This window comes from Coregonus clupeaformis, chromosome 39, assembly GCF_020615455.1.
Source record: "Coregonus clupeaformis isolate EN_2021a chromosome 39, ASM2061545v1, whole genome shotgun sequence".
Taxonomy (NCBI): Eukaryota; Metazoa; Chordata; class Actinopteri; order Salmoniformes; family Salmonidae; genus Coregonus; species Coregonus clupeaformis.
In genome coordinates, this window is record NC_059230.1 from 2,309,049 (window position 1) to 2,323,781 (window position 14,733).

At 44.4% G+C, this 14,733-nt stretch overlaps 1 protein-coding gene across 3 annotated transcripts; it reads right to left on the bottom strand.

The window, feature by feature from the left end:
- Nucleotides 1-557: 557 nt before the first annotated feature.
- Nucleotides 558-14,264, bottom strand: ripk3 (receptor-interacting serine-threonine kinase 3). Of its 3 annotated transcripts, none has more exons than XM_041868246.2 (14): nucleotides 14,176-14,264; nucleotides 13,140-13,330; nucleotides 12,688-12,823; nucleotides 12,377-12,565; nucleotides 11,405-11,553; nucleotides 8,956-9,005; nucleotides 8,684-8,839; nucleotides 8,464-8,546; nucleotides 8,264-8,327; nucleotides 8,011-8,072; nucleotides 7,543-7,582; nucleotides 6,620-6,780; nucleotides 1,948-1,990; nucleotides 558-1,138 (listed from the first exon to the last, which is right to left on the bottom strand). In XM_041868246.2, exons 2-14 carry the CDS (start codon nucleotides 13,295-13,297, stop codon nucleotides 966-968), a joined length of 1,464 nt encoding a protein of 487 aa, XP_041724180.1. In that variant the 5' UTR covers nucleotides 13,298-13,330; nucleotides 14,176-14,264; the 3' UTR covers nucleotides 558-965. The 3 variants fall into 3 exon arrangements, with proteins under 3 accessions (XP_041724180.1, XP_041724179.1, XP_045067776.1); XM_041868245.2 differs by having other exon boundaries at nucleotides 14,092-14,225; XM_045211841.1 differs by lacking the exon at nucleotides 14,176-14,264 and having other exon boundaries at nucleotides 13,140-13,526.
- Between the last annotated feature and the right edge of the window lie 469 nt (nucleotides 14,265-14,733).

Sequence of the window (14,733 nt, forward strand, 5' to 3'; positions counted from 1 at the left end):
TCAGTTTCTATGATTCTATGCTCCCTATCCTAACCTCAACCGTTAGGGAGATTACATCAAATCTGACCCTGAATCAGTAATTAAGGGAAACCTCTACCTTCTCAAAAGCTGTGCATCTGTTAGTCCTGTAAATAGCGCGGACACCTTCAACGCTTCGAGTGGAGGATTCTGGGTAAGCGCTCCTGCAGCTCGCCCTGGCGGATCCGGTGGCAGATGGTAGTTTTGGCGAGGGGTGTGTGTGTGTGTGTTGCCAGGAACCTATGGGTTTCACACCGTACACTGTCAAAACCAATTTCTCTCGCTGCTTGAATACCGAGTGGAGGCATGTAAGAATATATAGGAGGGGGTGTTTGTTCGTTCTTTAAAGATGTGTGTGTTTATAGAAGTGTTACTATAAGATTATAAGCTTAATACGTGCAGATATATGAACCATACACACTTCATATCAATGTCATTGGAACGCCAAACTATTCATATAAATTCTATTGAAACACAATAAACATTATAAAGGGAAAAATAGACTTGTTCTAGTGGTAAGACAGATGAAAACACTGATGGTCATTCTGTAAAGCTGAGCTTTTTATTGACTTCCCTGAAGCACAACAAATTGAGAACTTGTTTTAGTACAAAGATATAAAAGTGTCAGTACAGACCAGTCCCTCGTGGGCAAATTTAACAGAATGAAAAGGACAAAGATGGATCAATCCATGCTCTCTAGCTGCACAGGATTTCATCATTCAAAATGTTACAAAAAAGTAATAAAAAAAAGGAGAATTATCCTTTAAAATTTCATTTTTTTTAAGGAGAGTGAATCTCAATATTTTGTGTTTTTATTACAGATAGATTAGAAACAGAGGAGGTGACAGGTTAAGATGAGAGACAAAGTGTGAGAGGCGGTCGAGGATTGAACCCCGGTCTCCGGCAGGGATTCGTTCACGGGCATAGAGCTGGGAGTGTTACTGACTTCACCATGGCTCAGGAGCTTTAGGGTTCCTTGGCTGCGCTGCTGGGAAGTTAACTCTAGATGGGGCTGTGGGGTTTCTGTGGCGTTTACTTTGATGTTGCGACCCGATGAACATGCAGTTATTGTCACCCAACTGGAGTCCTGTCACATTGCTCATGTTGATGTAGATTCCATCTGGATGAGAAATGGGTTATGGGTGTATCTTAATAGTCTGTCCTTGATTCCTCACGTCATCCACAACAAGCATTGGAGGAGAAGGTCCCATGTCCCTCCCTTCAGACCTTCTCCTCCAATGCGTGCTTAGGAGGCAAGTAATCAAGGAAATACTTTTAAGATTCACCCAGCTCTATCTCAACAGTTCTCTCATTTCCTCCTTTTCAAAATGTCTTCAAGAAGAGGAAATGCTTCCTTCTGACACTTTGTAAAGGATGCATGGCAGCATGGAAAGACTTGAGAAAAAGCGTAGACATTTTAAACACCTCTTAAAAGGATAGTTCACCCAAATTACAAAATGGCGTATTGGTTTCCTTACCCTGGAAGCAGTTTATGGACAAGGTATGACAGCAATCCATGTTTTGGTTTCGTTTACCTGGCACTGTTTCCACATGCTAACATTTTAGCATTTGTGGCACAAATCCCATTCAAGTCATGGGACCGATATTATAATATCCTGCACATCATGTCCAAATCATACTGAAAGTATCTACAATGTATGGTGAAGCTCAAAACAGTAATTTATTGATGATTTGAACATAATCTGTGGAAAATGCTAATATCGTTCCCATGACTTGAATGGGATTTGTGCAACAAATGCTAAAATGTTACCACACGGAAACAGTGCCAGGGAAACTAAACCAAAGCATGGATTGCTGTCATACCGTGTCCATAGACTGGTTCCAGGGTAAGGAAACCAATATGTAACTTGGGTGGACTATACCTTTAACCAATAGACACATAGAAAGAAAATAGACTGAAAGTAATACCTGTGGAATAATTGGATGGGGTAACTGGAGTGGAATGCTGGCGCTGAAAGGAGAAATTAGAGAGTAAATATTATCATTTTTATTTTATTTATTTTATCAGGGAGTCATACAGAGACCAAGGTCTATTTTACAGATGAGCCCTGAATTACATAAATTATAGAAAATACACACATCAAAATGTAAGCAGAAAGAAAAAAATGATTTAAAAAAACAACACATTCATCAGTATTAAGGTCCTTCTTTAATCAGCTATCTGAATTTCCCTAGAGGCAACGAAAAATCAAATTTAAGAACATTTTGAAGATTGTTCCACTAATAAGGTGCAAGAAAACAAAAAGCTGATTTACTCAGTAGAGTTAGGCATCTCTGAGACCGGGTATGGTATTTCCTATGTCCAAAGTTTATAACTTGGTCACATTGTAGCCTACGACATGAGCTTTAGTCATGACTTTGGTTTCATTGATTCAGCAGAATAAAACATTTTAGTGTTCACTTTACTGTTCAATTATTATACAGTGGCTTGCAAAAGTATTCACCCTCCTTGGCATTTTTCCTATTTTCTTGCCTTACAACCTGGAATTAAAATTCATTTTTGGGGGGTTTGTATCATTTGATTTACACAACATGCCTACCACTTTGAAGATGCAAAATATTTGTTATTGTGAAACAAACAAGAAATAAGACAAAAAAACAGTGCATAACTATTCATCCCCCCAAAGTCAATACTTTGTAGAGCCACCTTTTGCAGCAATTACAGCTGCAAGTCTCTTGGGGTATGTCTCTATATGCTTGGCACATCTAGCCACTGGGAATTTTGCCCATTCTTCAAGGCAAAACTGCTCCAGCTCCTTCAAGTTGGATGGGTTCCGCTGGTGTACAGCAATCTTTAAATAATACCACAAATTCTCAATTGGATTGAGGTCTGGGCTTTGACAAGGCCATTCCAAGATATTTAAATGTTTCCCCTTAAACCACTCGAGTTGTCACACCCTGGCTCTGGGGACTCTATATGTTGAGCCAGGGTGTGTAGATTCTATGTGTTCTAGTTCTGTGTTATAGTTCTATGTGTTATATTTCTATGTTGGCCAGATTGGTTCCCAATCAGAGGCAACGAGTGTCAGCTGTTGCTGGTTGTCTCTGATTGGGAACCATATTTAAACAGTCTGTTTTCCCTTAGTGTTTGTGGGATCTTGTTTCCGTTTGGTTTGTTTCCGTGTTGGTTGTGTAAACCGTAGGACTGCACGTTTCGTTTGTTGTTTTGTTGTTTTTATTATCACTAAAGATAATAAAGTTCAAGTATGTTTGCAACTAACGCTGCACATTGGTCTACTCCGTCTAACGATCGTGACAGAAGATCCCACCATACCAGGACCAAGCAGCGTGTCCAGGAGCAGGCAGCCTGGACGTGGGAGCAGATAATGGACGGGCAGGGGTCCTGGACCTGGGAGGAAATCCAGGCCGGGATGGATCGCCGTCCATGGAGTGAGACGGTAGAGGCGCGACGGAGAGAGGAGCAACGGCGTCAACAGTGTCGTCGTCGGACGGACGAGAGGCAACCCCAAAAAATTTTTTAGGGGGGGGCATACGGCATGGGCGACGGGAAGCAGGAGGCAGCCACAGGGCGTAGTAGGAGGTTAGGTGAGGAGGCCACCAGGTTAAGGGGGGCTATTGGCGCAGGAGTTAGTGGTGCAGAGGGTGGAGCTATTGGAGGCGATAAGGAGAAGGTGAGAATTGAGGCACGGCGAGAGGAACTCGGTAGACAGCTGAGGGAGCGGAGGGTTATGGCGAAACCCCAGTCCCGCTCCTCACACCAAGCAAGTGGTGTGCGTCACCAGTCCGGTCCGGCCCGTTCCTGCTCCCCGCACTAAGTGGATGGTGCGCGTCGCCAGCCCGGCCCGGCCTGTTCCTGCCCCTCGCACCGAGCCTACGGTGTGCGTCGCCAGCCCGGCCCCGGCCTGTTCCTGCCCTCGCACCAAGCCTACGGTGCGCGTCGCCAGCCCAGCCCGGCCTGTTCCTGCTCCCGCACCAGCCTACGGTGCGCGCCGCCCGGCCCGGCCTGTTCCTGCTCCCCGCACCAAGCCTCACGGTGTGCGCCGCCAGCCTGGCCCGGCCTGTTCCTGCTCCTCGCACCAAGCCTACGGTGCGCGTCGCCAGCCCGGCCCGGCCTGTTCCTGCCACTCGCACCAAGCCTACGGTGCGCGTCGCCCCCGGCCCGGCCTGTTCCTGCCACTCGCACCAAGTCTACGGTGCGCGTCGCCAGCCCGGCCCGGCCTGTTCCTGCCGCTCGCTCACAAGTCTACGGTGCGGCGTCGCCAGCCCGGCCCGGCCTGTTCCTGCCACTCGCACCAAGCCTACGGTGCGCGTCGCCAGCCCGGCCCGGCCTGTTCCTGCCACTCGCACAAGCTACGGTGCGCGTCGCCAGCCCGGCCCGGCCTGTTCCTGCCACTCGCACCAAGCCAGGGGTGCGAGTCGTCAGCCCGGTCCAGCCCGTTCCTGCTCCACGCACCAAGCCAGGGGTGCGCATCGTCAGCCCGGTCCGGCCCGTTCCTGCTTCACGCACCAAGCCAGGGGTGCGCATCGTCAGCCCGGTCCGGCCCGTTCCTGCTCCACGCACCAAGCCAGGGGTGCGCATCGTCAGCCTGGTCCAGCCCGTTGCTGCTCCCACGCACCAAGCCAGGGTGCGCATCGTCAGCCCGGTCCGGCCCGTTCCTGCTCCACGCACCAGCCAGGGTGCGCATCGTCAGCCGGTCCGCCCGTTGCTGCTCCACGCACCAAGCCAGGGTGCGCATCGTCAGTCCGGTCCGCCCGTTCCTGCTCCACGCACCAAGCCAGGGTGTGCGTGCGTCAGTCCGGCACAACCCGTGCCTGGGTCACCGGTGCCTGGTCAGGTACTGGTCAGCTGCTCCACACCGGAGCTGAAGCAATCCGCTCCTACGATGTCCAGTCCAGCTCCAGCCAGCGGGGCCAGACCGGACCAGGGGCGCTACGGGGATTATTGGAGGGTGGTGGTCAAGCCCGGAGCCGGAACCGCCTCCGAGGAGGAATGCCCACCCAGCCCTCCCCCGGTTTGTCTATGTTGAGGCGGCGGTCGCAGTCCGCGCCTTTGGGGAGTACTGTCACACCCTGGCTCTGGGGACTCTATATGTTGAGCCAGGGTGTGTAGATTCTATGTGTTCTAGTTCTGTGTTATAGTTCTATGTGTTATATTTCTATGTTGGCTAGATTGGTTCCCAATCAGAGGCAACAAGTGTCAGCTGTTGCTGGTTGTCTCTGATTGGGAACCATATTTAAACAGTCTGTTTTCCCTTAGTGTTTGTGGGATCTTGTTTCCGTTTGGTTTGTTTCCGTGTTGGTTGTGTAAACCGTAGGACTGCACGTTTCGTTTGTTGTTTTGTTGTTTTTATTATCACTAAAGATAATAAAGTTCAAGTATGTTTGCAACTAACGCTGCACATTGGTCTACTCCGTCTAACGATCGTGACACGAGTGTTGCTTTAGCAGTATGCTTAGGTTCATTGTCCTGCTGGAAGGTGAACCTCCGTCCCAGTCTCAAATCTCTGGAAGACTGAAACAGGTTTCCCTCAATAATTTTCCTGTATTTAGCGCCATCCATCAATTCTGACCAGATTCCCAGTCCCTGCCGATGAAAAACATCCCCACAGCATGATGCTGCCACCACTATGCTTCACTGTGGGGATGGTGTTCTCGGGTGATGAGAGGTGTTGGGTTTGCGCCAGACTCAATTTTAGTCTCATCTGACCAGAGTACCTTCTTCCATATGTTTGGGGAGTCTCCCACATGCCTTTTGGCAAACACCAAACATGTTTGCTTATTTTTTTCTTTAAGCAATGGCTTTTCTCTGGCCACTCTTCCGTAAAGCCCAGCTCTGTGGAGTGTACGGCTTAAAGTGGTCCTATGGACAGATACTCCAATCTCCGCTGTGGAGCTTTGCAGCTCCTTCGGGGTTATCCTTGGTCTCTTTGTTGCCTCTCTGATTAATGCCCTCCTTGCCTGGTCCGTGAGTTTTGGTGGGCGGCCCTCTCTTGGCAGGTTTGTTGTGGTGCCATATTCTTTCCATTTTTTTATAATGGATTTAATAGTGCTCCGTGGGATGTTCAAAGTTTCTGATATTTTTTTGTAACCCAACCCTGATCTGTACTTCTCCACAACTTTGTCCCTGACCTGTTTGAGTGCTCCTTGGTCTTCATTGTGCCGCTTGCTTGGTGGTGCCCCTTGCTTAGTGGTGTTGCAGACTCTGGGGCCTTTCAGAACAGGTGTATATATACTGAGATCATGTGACAGATCATGTGACACTTAGATTGCACACAGGTGGACTTTATTTAACTAATTATGTGACTTCTGAAGGTAATTGGTTGCACCAGATGTTATTTAGGGGCTTCATAGCAAAGGGGGTGAATACATATGCACGCACCACTTTTCCGTTATTTATTTTTTAGAATTGTTGGAAACAACTTCTTTTTTTCATTTCACTTCACCAATTTCGACTATTTTGTGTATGTCCATTACGTGAAATCCAAATAAAAATCAATTTAAATTACAGGTTGTAATGCAACAAAATAGGAAAAACACCAAGGGGGCTGAATACTTTTGCAAGGCACTGTATAACGGTTATTTTGGGAACACGTTTCCATACAGAAACATGACTCTGTACCTGAAAATGTCCCGCTGGACTTTGATTAGACGCAGAGGGGAAAGCTGTTGGTTTGCAGTCATGATTGGGTACAGGTTTTGGTTTGAGATTGGTTGAAGAATGGACCGGATCTGCATTTGACCTTCTCACTGGCTGCGATGGGGGTTGAAGGGACGAATACTCTATGAGAGAAAAGAATAAACAAAGAATCTTGTGATGGGATAATACATTTTGTTATCAAACATTCAAACATTAAGGGCCAGAAAGGTTTCCCCTTTCAACCTCATTGATTACTAAGCAACCACCAACGACAACCTGTTCCCAAAATAACCGTTATACAGTGCCTTGCAAAAGTATTCATCCCCCTTGGTGTTTTTCCTATTTTGTTGCATTACAACCTGTACTTTAAATTGATTTTTATTTGGATTTCATGTAATGGACATACACAAAATAGTCCAAATTGGTGAAATGAAGAAAATAACTTGTTTCAAAAACTTCTAAACAATAAATAACAGAAAAGTGGTGCGTGCATATGTATTCATCCCATTTGTTATGAAGCCCCTAAATAAGATCTGGTGTAACCAATTACCTTCAGAAGTCACATAATTAGTTAAATAAAGTCCACCTGTGTGCAATCTAAGTGTCACATGATCTCAGTATATATACACACACCTGTTCTGAAAGGCCCCAGAGTCTGCAACACCACTAAGCAAGGGGCACCACCAAGCAAGCGGCACCATGAAGACCAAGTTATGCACGTTCTGTTTTTTTGTCTTATTTCTTGTTTTTTCACACACAAAATTATTTTGCATCTTCAAAGTGGTAGGCATGTCGTGTAAATTAAATGGTACAAACCCCCCAAAAATCTATTTTAATTCCAGGTTGTAAGGCAACAAAATAGGAAAAATGCTAAGGGGGGTGAATACTTTCGCAAGCCACTGTACCTTTATATTTCTGTTTCGAGGTCAAACCACCAGCCGTTTCCTGTAGCAAAACAAGAACAGGAAGTCAAGTTATATACCTTGGTCGATTATACTCATAACACCACCACTGTTATGTTACACGTTACACAAGTATGCAGACTCATGTTACTGTGTAGGCCCTTCTGTTTTCTCATAAACAAGATGCTTTTCCTTCAATATAGGAATAACAAAATAGGTCCTGTATAATGTTTGTATAATATTTATTTATTTATATTTATCAGAAACCAATTTTCCATTTTCCTATTTGAGCATCTGGTGCAAAATATATACACTTATTAACTTTAGATCCATACCTGGCTCAGGGGGGAAGTTTCCCCTAGGTACAGATCTAGGATCAGCTTCCTCTCCCCCAATCCTAACCTTAACCATTACTGAGGAAAATGCAAAACTGACCAGTGTCAAAGGCCAACTTCACCATACACCGCATACCTGTCTTCGGGGAGGTTCAGTCTTCACACGATCAGAGATTTCCACTTTGTGTTTTTGAATTCCTGTGAAAGATGAATGAATGAATGAATGAACAGATGAATGAATGAATGAATGAATGAATGAATGAATGAATGAATGAATGAATGAATGAATGAATGAATGAATGAATGAATGAGATGAACGAATTAACAAATGAATGAATGATAACTGCAGTGGTAATATAAGATTTTTGAGTTGTTTTAAAGGGTTGTACCTGATGGCTGTGAGATATGAAGGGCAGCGACAGTGGATGTTATACTCTGATCACTCTCTGAGTCCTAGAGGGAGAGAGAAAGAGAGAGACCGACAAACAGAGGTGGGAGTTAGAATGCGAGGTAGACGTAGTTGTTTAATAAAGGTGACTAGTACTGTTATGGTACTGAAAGCTTTGAACGACAGGGTCATCTTTAGTACCAGTTTCTTCTGCACTTCATGAACGGCATCATTTATCCCTTGTTTGTGTTTCTCGTAAATCATCTCTGTCACAGCAAGGCAGTCTGAACACCCAAAAAAATAGAGCCACAGGTCACAAGAAAATATGTGATATACTCCGGGATCATAAACACAACAAATTCATAACATATTGCAATTTTGATTTGTAACATATCCACCCCCCTCCAGGCTCTTGTCTTACCTAGGAATGAGGGTCTCAGGGTGGGCTTCGTATCCCAGCATCTCTTCATGAGGTCCACCAGTTCCACCAGCCCTTCGACCTGGTCCCTGTCCAAAGTGGCCAGAGAGGGTCTATCCCCCTGGGGGATCCGGAACCGCACCAAACTGGACTGGGCATCTAGGGGGGAGGGGAGGAGGAGGAGAGGGAGGGGGGTGAATTAGAGGAAAGAAAAAGTGGGTAGATCTTTGATGGGTAAATTTATTTATGTTTGTGTGTTAGGACTAGTCACTCACTAGGATATGGCTCTTCGCCAGTGATAATGGACCAGAGTAGTATGCCATAGCTGTTAGAAAGAGAACAATAATCATCATGATAGCCATGTACCGTATCTTTCTCCTACTACAGTGCCATCAGAAAGTATTTTCAACATTTTGTTGAGTTACAAAGTGGGATTAAAATTAATTCAAATTGTCATTTCTTGTCAACGATTTACACAAAATACTCTGTAATGTCAAAGTGGAAGAAAAATTCTTAAGATTTGTAAAAAATGTAATAATAATAATAATGATTTTTTTAAACGAATATATCTTGATTAGGTAAGTATTCAACACCCTGAGTCAATACATTTTAGAATCACCTTTGGCAGCGATTACAGCTGTGAGTCTTTCTGGGTAAGTCTCTAAGAGCTTTCCACAACTGGATTGTGTAACATGTACCCATTATTCTTTTCAAAATTCTTCAAGCTCTGTCAAATTGGTTGTTGATCATTGCTAGACAACTATTTTCAGGTCTTGCCATAGATGTTCAAGCAGATTTAAGTCAAAACTGTAACTAGGCCACTCAGGAATATTCCCTGTCTTCTTGGTAAGCAACTCCAGTGTATATTTGGCCTTGTGTTTTAGGTTATTGTCTTGCTGAAAGGTGAATTCATCTCCCAGTGTCGGGTGGAAAGCAGACTGAACCAGGTTTTCCTCTAGGATTATGCCTGTGCTTAGCTCCATTCCGTTTCTTTTTTTGTCCTTAAAAACTACCTAGTCCTTAACTGTAAGGGTTGGTGTGAGGTGTGACCCAGGTGCGGTGCAGGATAGACAGTAGGCAGTAGGCAGAGATGGCGAAACAAGGATCTTTACTGATGGTCCCGAAGCCAGAATACAAAATAACGGACTTTACACGAAAAAGAAAGGCGGAGCCAATAAGACTCCAAAAAACAGGCTGCCAGCCAAAATACGAAATACTAACTGTGACTGAAATAATAAATAAACAGGGAGAACACTTCTCACGTACCTGTCCATACATCCCGTGATCAGACACTGATTAGCACTGCTTGGCATAGTGAAACTAGCAGAGAAAACTGAGCAAGGGAACACAGGGAAGTGAGGGCATAAATACACAGGTGAACAGGTAGACACAGGTGACACCAATAGGACCATGATTAGTCCAGACTGTGAGTGAGGAGGTGCCTAAGGTTGTCGGAGGATTACACCTAGTGGGTCGCTCCGGAACTGCGACCCCCTCCTGTAACACTTAACGATTACAACCATACCCATAACATGATGCAGCCACCACTATGCTTGAAAATATGGAGAGTGGTACTCAGTAATGTGTTGTATTGTATTAGCCCCAAACATAACCCTTTCTATTCAGGACAAAAAGTTAATTGCTTAGCCAAATTTTTGCAGTATTACTTTAGTGCCTTGTTGCAAACAGGATCCATGTTTTGGAATATTGTACAGGCTTCCTTCTTTTCAGTCGGTCAATTAGGTTTGTATTGTGGAGTAACTACAATGTTGTTGATCCATCCTCAGTTTTCTCTTATCAGAGCCATTGAAGAGCGGCAGGTAGCACAGCAGTTAGAACGTTGGGATCGCAACCAAAAGGTTGCTTGTTCAAATCCCAGAGCCGGCAAGGTGGAAAGTTCTGCCCTTGAGCAAGGCAGTTAACTCCCACAACAACTGCTCCCTGGGCACCTATAACATGGATGTCAATTAAGGCAGCCCCCCGCACCTCTCTGATTCAGATGGGTTGGGTTGAATGCTTTCAGTTGTGCAACTGACTAGGTATCCCCATTAAACTCTGTAACTGTTTTATAATCACCATTGGCCTCATGGTGAAATCCCTGAGCAGTTTCCTTCCTCTCCGGCAACTGAGTTAGGAAGGATGCCTGTATCTTTGTAGTGACTGGGTGTATTCATACACCATCCAAAGTGTAATTAATAACTTCACCATGCTCAAAGGAATATTCAATTATTTGCGAGGGATTGGAAATGTACTGCTCGACTGAGGGACATTACATATAATTGTGTGTGGGGTACAGATATGAGGTGGTCATTCAAAAATCATGTTAAACACTATTATTGCATACAGTCCATGCAACTTATTATGTGACTTGTTAAGCACATTTTTACTCCTGCACTTATTTAGGCTTGCCACAACAAAGGGGTTGAATACTTATTGACTCAAGATATTTCAGCTTTTCCTTTTTAATGAATTTGTAAAAATGTCGATAAACATAATTCCACTTTGTATGTAGGCCAGTGACACAAAATGTCAATGTAATCTATTTTAAATTCAGGCTGTAACACAACATAATGTGGAAAACGTCAAGGGGTGTGAAAACTTTATGTATCCATTCAGTTCACAAGCATTTTGCTGCACGTTTTATACCTGCTGTAAACTGTTTTATTATTATTATCCTGAATGATGCCTCGAGAAATATCAATTGATTCAATGGTGTATAAATACCTGTAGATATCCGAGGCATGGGTGGGCTTGTATGTCATGTCAAAAGCCTCTGGTGGCATGTAAGTTAATGTACCGCCGTCCTCTCCCGTGTCCTTCCTGTTCGCTTTGGAAACGCTGTGGTAAACCCTGGCTAGGCCGAAATCTGTCAGCTGGAGAGAGAGAGAGAGAGAGAGAGAGAGAGAGAGAGAGAGAGAGAGAGAGAGAGAGAGAGAGAGAGAGAGAGAGAGAGAGAGAGAGAGAGAGAGAGAGAGAGAGAGAGAGAGAGAGAGAGAGAGAGAGAGAGAGAGAGAGAGAGAGAGAGAGAGAGAGAGAGAGAGAGAGAGAGAGAGAGAGAGAGAGAGAGAGAGAGAGAGAGAGAGAGAGAGAGAGAGAGAGAGAGAGAGAGAGAGAGAGAGAGAGAGAGAGAGAGAGAGAGAGAGAGAGAGAGAGAGAGAGAGAGAGAGAGAGAGAGAGAGAGAGAGAGAGAGAGAGAGAGAGAGAGAGAGAGAGAGAGAGAGAGAGAGAGAGAGAGAGAGAGAGAGAGAGAGAGAGAGAGAGAGAGAGAGAGAGAGAGAGAGAGAGAGATGAATACACATGATATACATGAATACACATTAGACATGGCAAAATGTATAGAATTGCAGAGGGGTGTGAACAGTTTGTGTCATTAACAGTGCTTGTGCCCATAGAAATAGACGTGGCGCTTCACGCAGCGGGAGGCGCGAGATGTTCCCCAATGCTGGAAGGGGGGTCCGGAGTGAAAACGCTTAGGAACCCCTGCTCTATATGATACAATTACAGGTCAATAATAAGATAATAAGTAAGCCTTATCCGAGACAGAATGGCCCATAGGGCAGGAGCCTATCGCCTGTTCCTGTAGCGTGAGGCAGCTTGATGGACAAGTACACACCCTGGACAGGACACTAGGCTGTCGCAAGGCCTTAATAGCCAATAATAGTGAAGATGTATCAAACCCAGGAGCCTGGGACTTGCCTTGGCGTGGAGGCTGTCATCCAGCAGCACGTTACTGGGCTTGAGATCCAGGTGCAGCAGGGGCGGATCGAGGTGGTGGAGGAAGTTCATTCCCAGAGCCACCTGGTGGACCAGGCGGAAGGACAGAGGCCAGGGTGGGGGGGCGGAGAGACGTTCCTGGAGGGCCGCCAGGGATCCCCTCTCCATAAACTGTCGAGTAAAGTATAGATGAAAAGAAGCTATTATTAATTAATTAATTACCAACCGTGTATATTTTGATCCAGAGGATCTGAGTCAGTAAGTCAGACTTATTCACAGTAGGTATTATTTACCTCCATGACCAGGCCCAGGTGGCTGGAGAGGCCGGAGCAGGGGGGACATCCCTGGTACACCCCTAGGATCCTGAGGACATACGAGCTCCCCCCCTGGCGCATGAGGTCTGCCTCTCTGAGCAGAGACGAGCTGGAGCTTGTGTGTATGTATGTGTTTGTGTGTGTGTGGGATGGGTAGGTAGGTAGAGGTGTGTGTGCATGTGTGGAGGGAGAAAATAATTGACAGAGATATAGGCAACATGTTATTGAGGCAAATTAGGGATTTGCCCGGGCCGGGACTCGAACCCGGTTCCAACGACTGTCAACCTAACAGTCGTTACGCCAAGAGATCCGAACCCCTTGACGAGATCAATAGGTGTTGAGTTAACTATGGTCGCTACAATATGAATATGCACTTAACTCAAGAATGTACTTTTTTGCAAAGTTGTGAAATAGGCAATAGTCCTACTTACCCATCATCATAATGCAGCAACTTGATGGCCACGTCCAACCCCCAATCTACATGTCTGGCCTTGTGGATCTGTCCAAACCCTCCTGAGCCAATCACACACCAGTTCTGCAGGCTGTCATCACCAATCAGCAACGGAGCCGGACAACTGGACAGTTCCATCTTTCACCAGGAGGCCAAGGAGATATACTGCAACTAGACCATAAGGGAAACAATGGATTGTTAAAGCATGTGTGATGATGTACAATAGAATGTACAGAACGTATGCTACAATACGCCACAAAGTAACTGATTTACTGTAGCTACTGAGCAAAATGCAAAGGTGAGAAGGACAGACAACCAGAAAGAATACCATTAAGCCAGAAATAGAAACAAAGACAGAGAAAGAAAGAGACAGCGAGAGAGAGAGAGAGAGAGCCCTTAAATTGAATTGAAATTGAGAGAGAGAGAGAGAGAGAGAGAGATAGAGAGAGAGAGAGAGAGAGAGAGAGAGAGAGAGAGAGAGAGAGAGAGAGAGAGAGAGAGAGAAAACAAATCCAATGTTGATAAACTCCCATATCTATTGGGTGAAATACCACAGTGTGCAATCACAGCAGAAAGATGTGTGAAAAGGGCAACCAGTGAAGAATGAAGAACAAACACCATTGTAAATACAACCCATATTTAAGTTCATTTATTTCCCCTTTTGTACTTTAACTATTTGCACATCCTTATAACACTAATATGACATTTGAAATGTCTTTATTCCTTTGAGACTTTTGTGAGTGTAATGTTTACTGTTAGATAGAGAGAGAGATAGAGAGAGATAGAGAGAGAGAGAGAGTAAAGACTCAATCTCTCAACTATAATGATATTTTCCTTCGTACTCTTTAACTTCCTCAATTGTAATCTACCATTCAAGAAAAATAAAACATCTGAACATTCCCTGTTCAGACAGACAACAGAACCTGGCTTACCTTTGTGGTTTTCATGTTCTTTACAACAACAGGTGTTATTAAAAACACTATTTTGCAATGAAATAGTAGCGAAAATGACCAAACCTGTTGTGTCAAAAATATATCAGTTCATTTTCTGCGAGATTTTTTTGTTAATGGCGGTGTGCTTCTCATAAACTTATTTCACTTCCCATCAAGAGTTCACAGACTCAGAGGGATGACGCGCTGATTGCGTGACACCTGATTAGTGGCAGTTGTAAAATGTGCATCTTTTCGTAGCCTTTTCTTGACAAGGACATGTTTTATTATTATTTTGAAAAATGTCCTAATGCAGTGTATTTTGAAAATAACGTTTATTTTCTAGAATAATCGTTTTCAATTCCAATACATAGTCTATTTTATGTATTGTTATGGATTTAGACTAAACTTTAGGGTAGTTTTATGTCGCACGTGACGTAAATGGAAGATCCCTTAATGCTCGGTTTATTCTGGTTTCCACTAGACAGCACAGCTACAAAGTCAAAATTGACTATATCGTAAAAATTCATGAAAACAAAAATCTGCTATTTGGTTTTAATTTAAGGTTTAGCCATACGATTAGCAGTGTGTTTAGAGTTAAGGTAAGGTTTAAAGTACACATTTAAGGAGATAAATTGTAGAAAT

Excerpts from the sequence above, each read along its gene's own strand:
- ripk3 (XM_041868246.2), bottom strand. The coding sequence starts at position 13,297 with ATGGAACTGTCCAGTTGTCCGGCTCCGTTGCTGATTGGTGATGACAGC. Across the intron at positions 12,824-13,139 it reads TTGCTGCATTATGATGATGG|CTCCAGCTCGTCTCTGCTCA; the intron begins GTAAGTAGGACT and ends CATACACACAAG. Across the intron at positions 8,073-8,263 it reads TCATATCTCACAGCCATCAG|GAATTCAAAAACACAAAGTG; the intron begins GTACAACCCTTT and ends CATCTTTCACAG.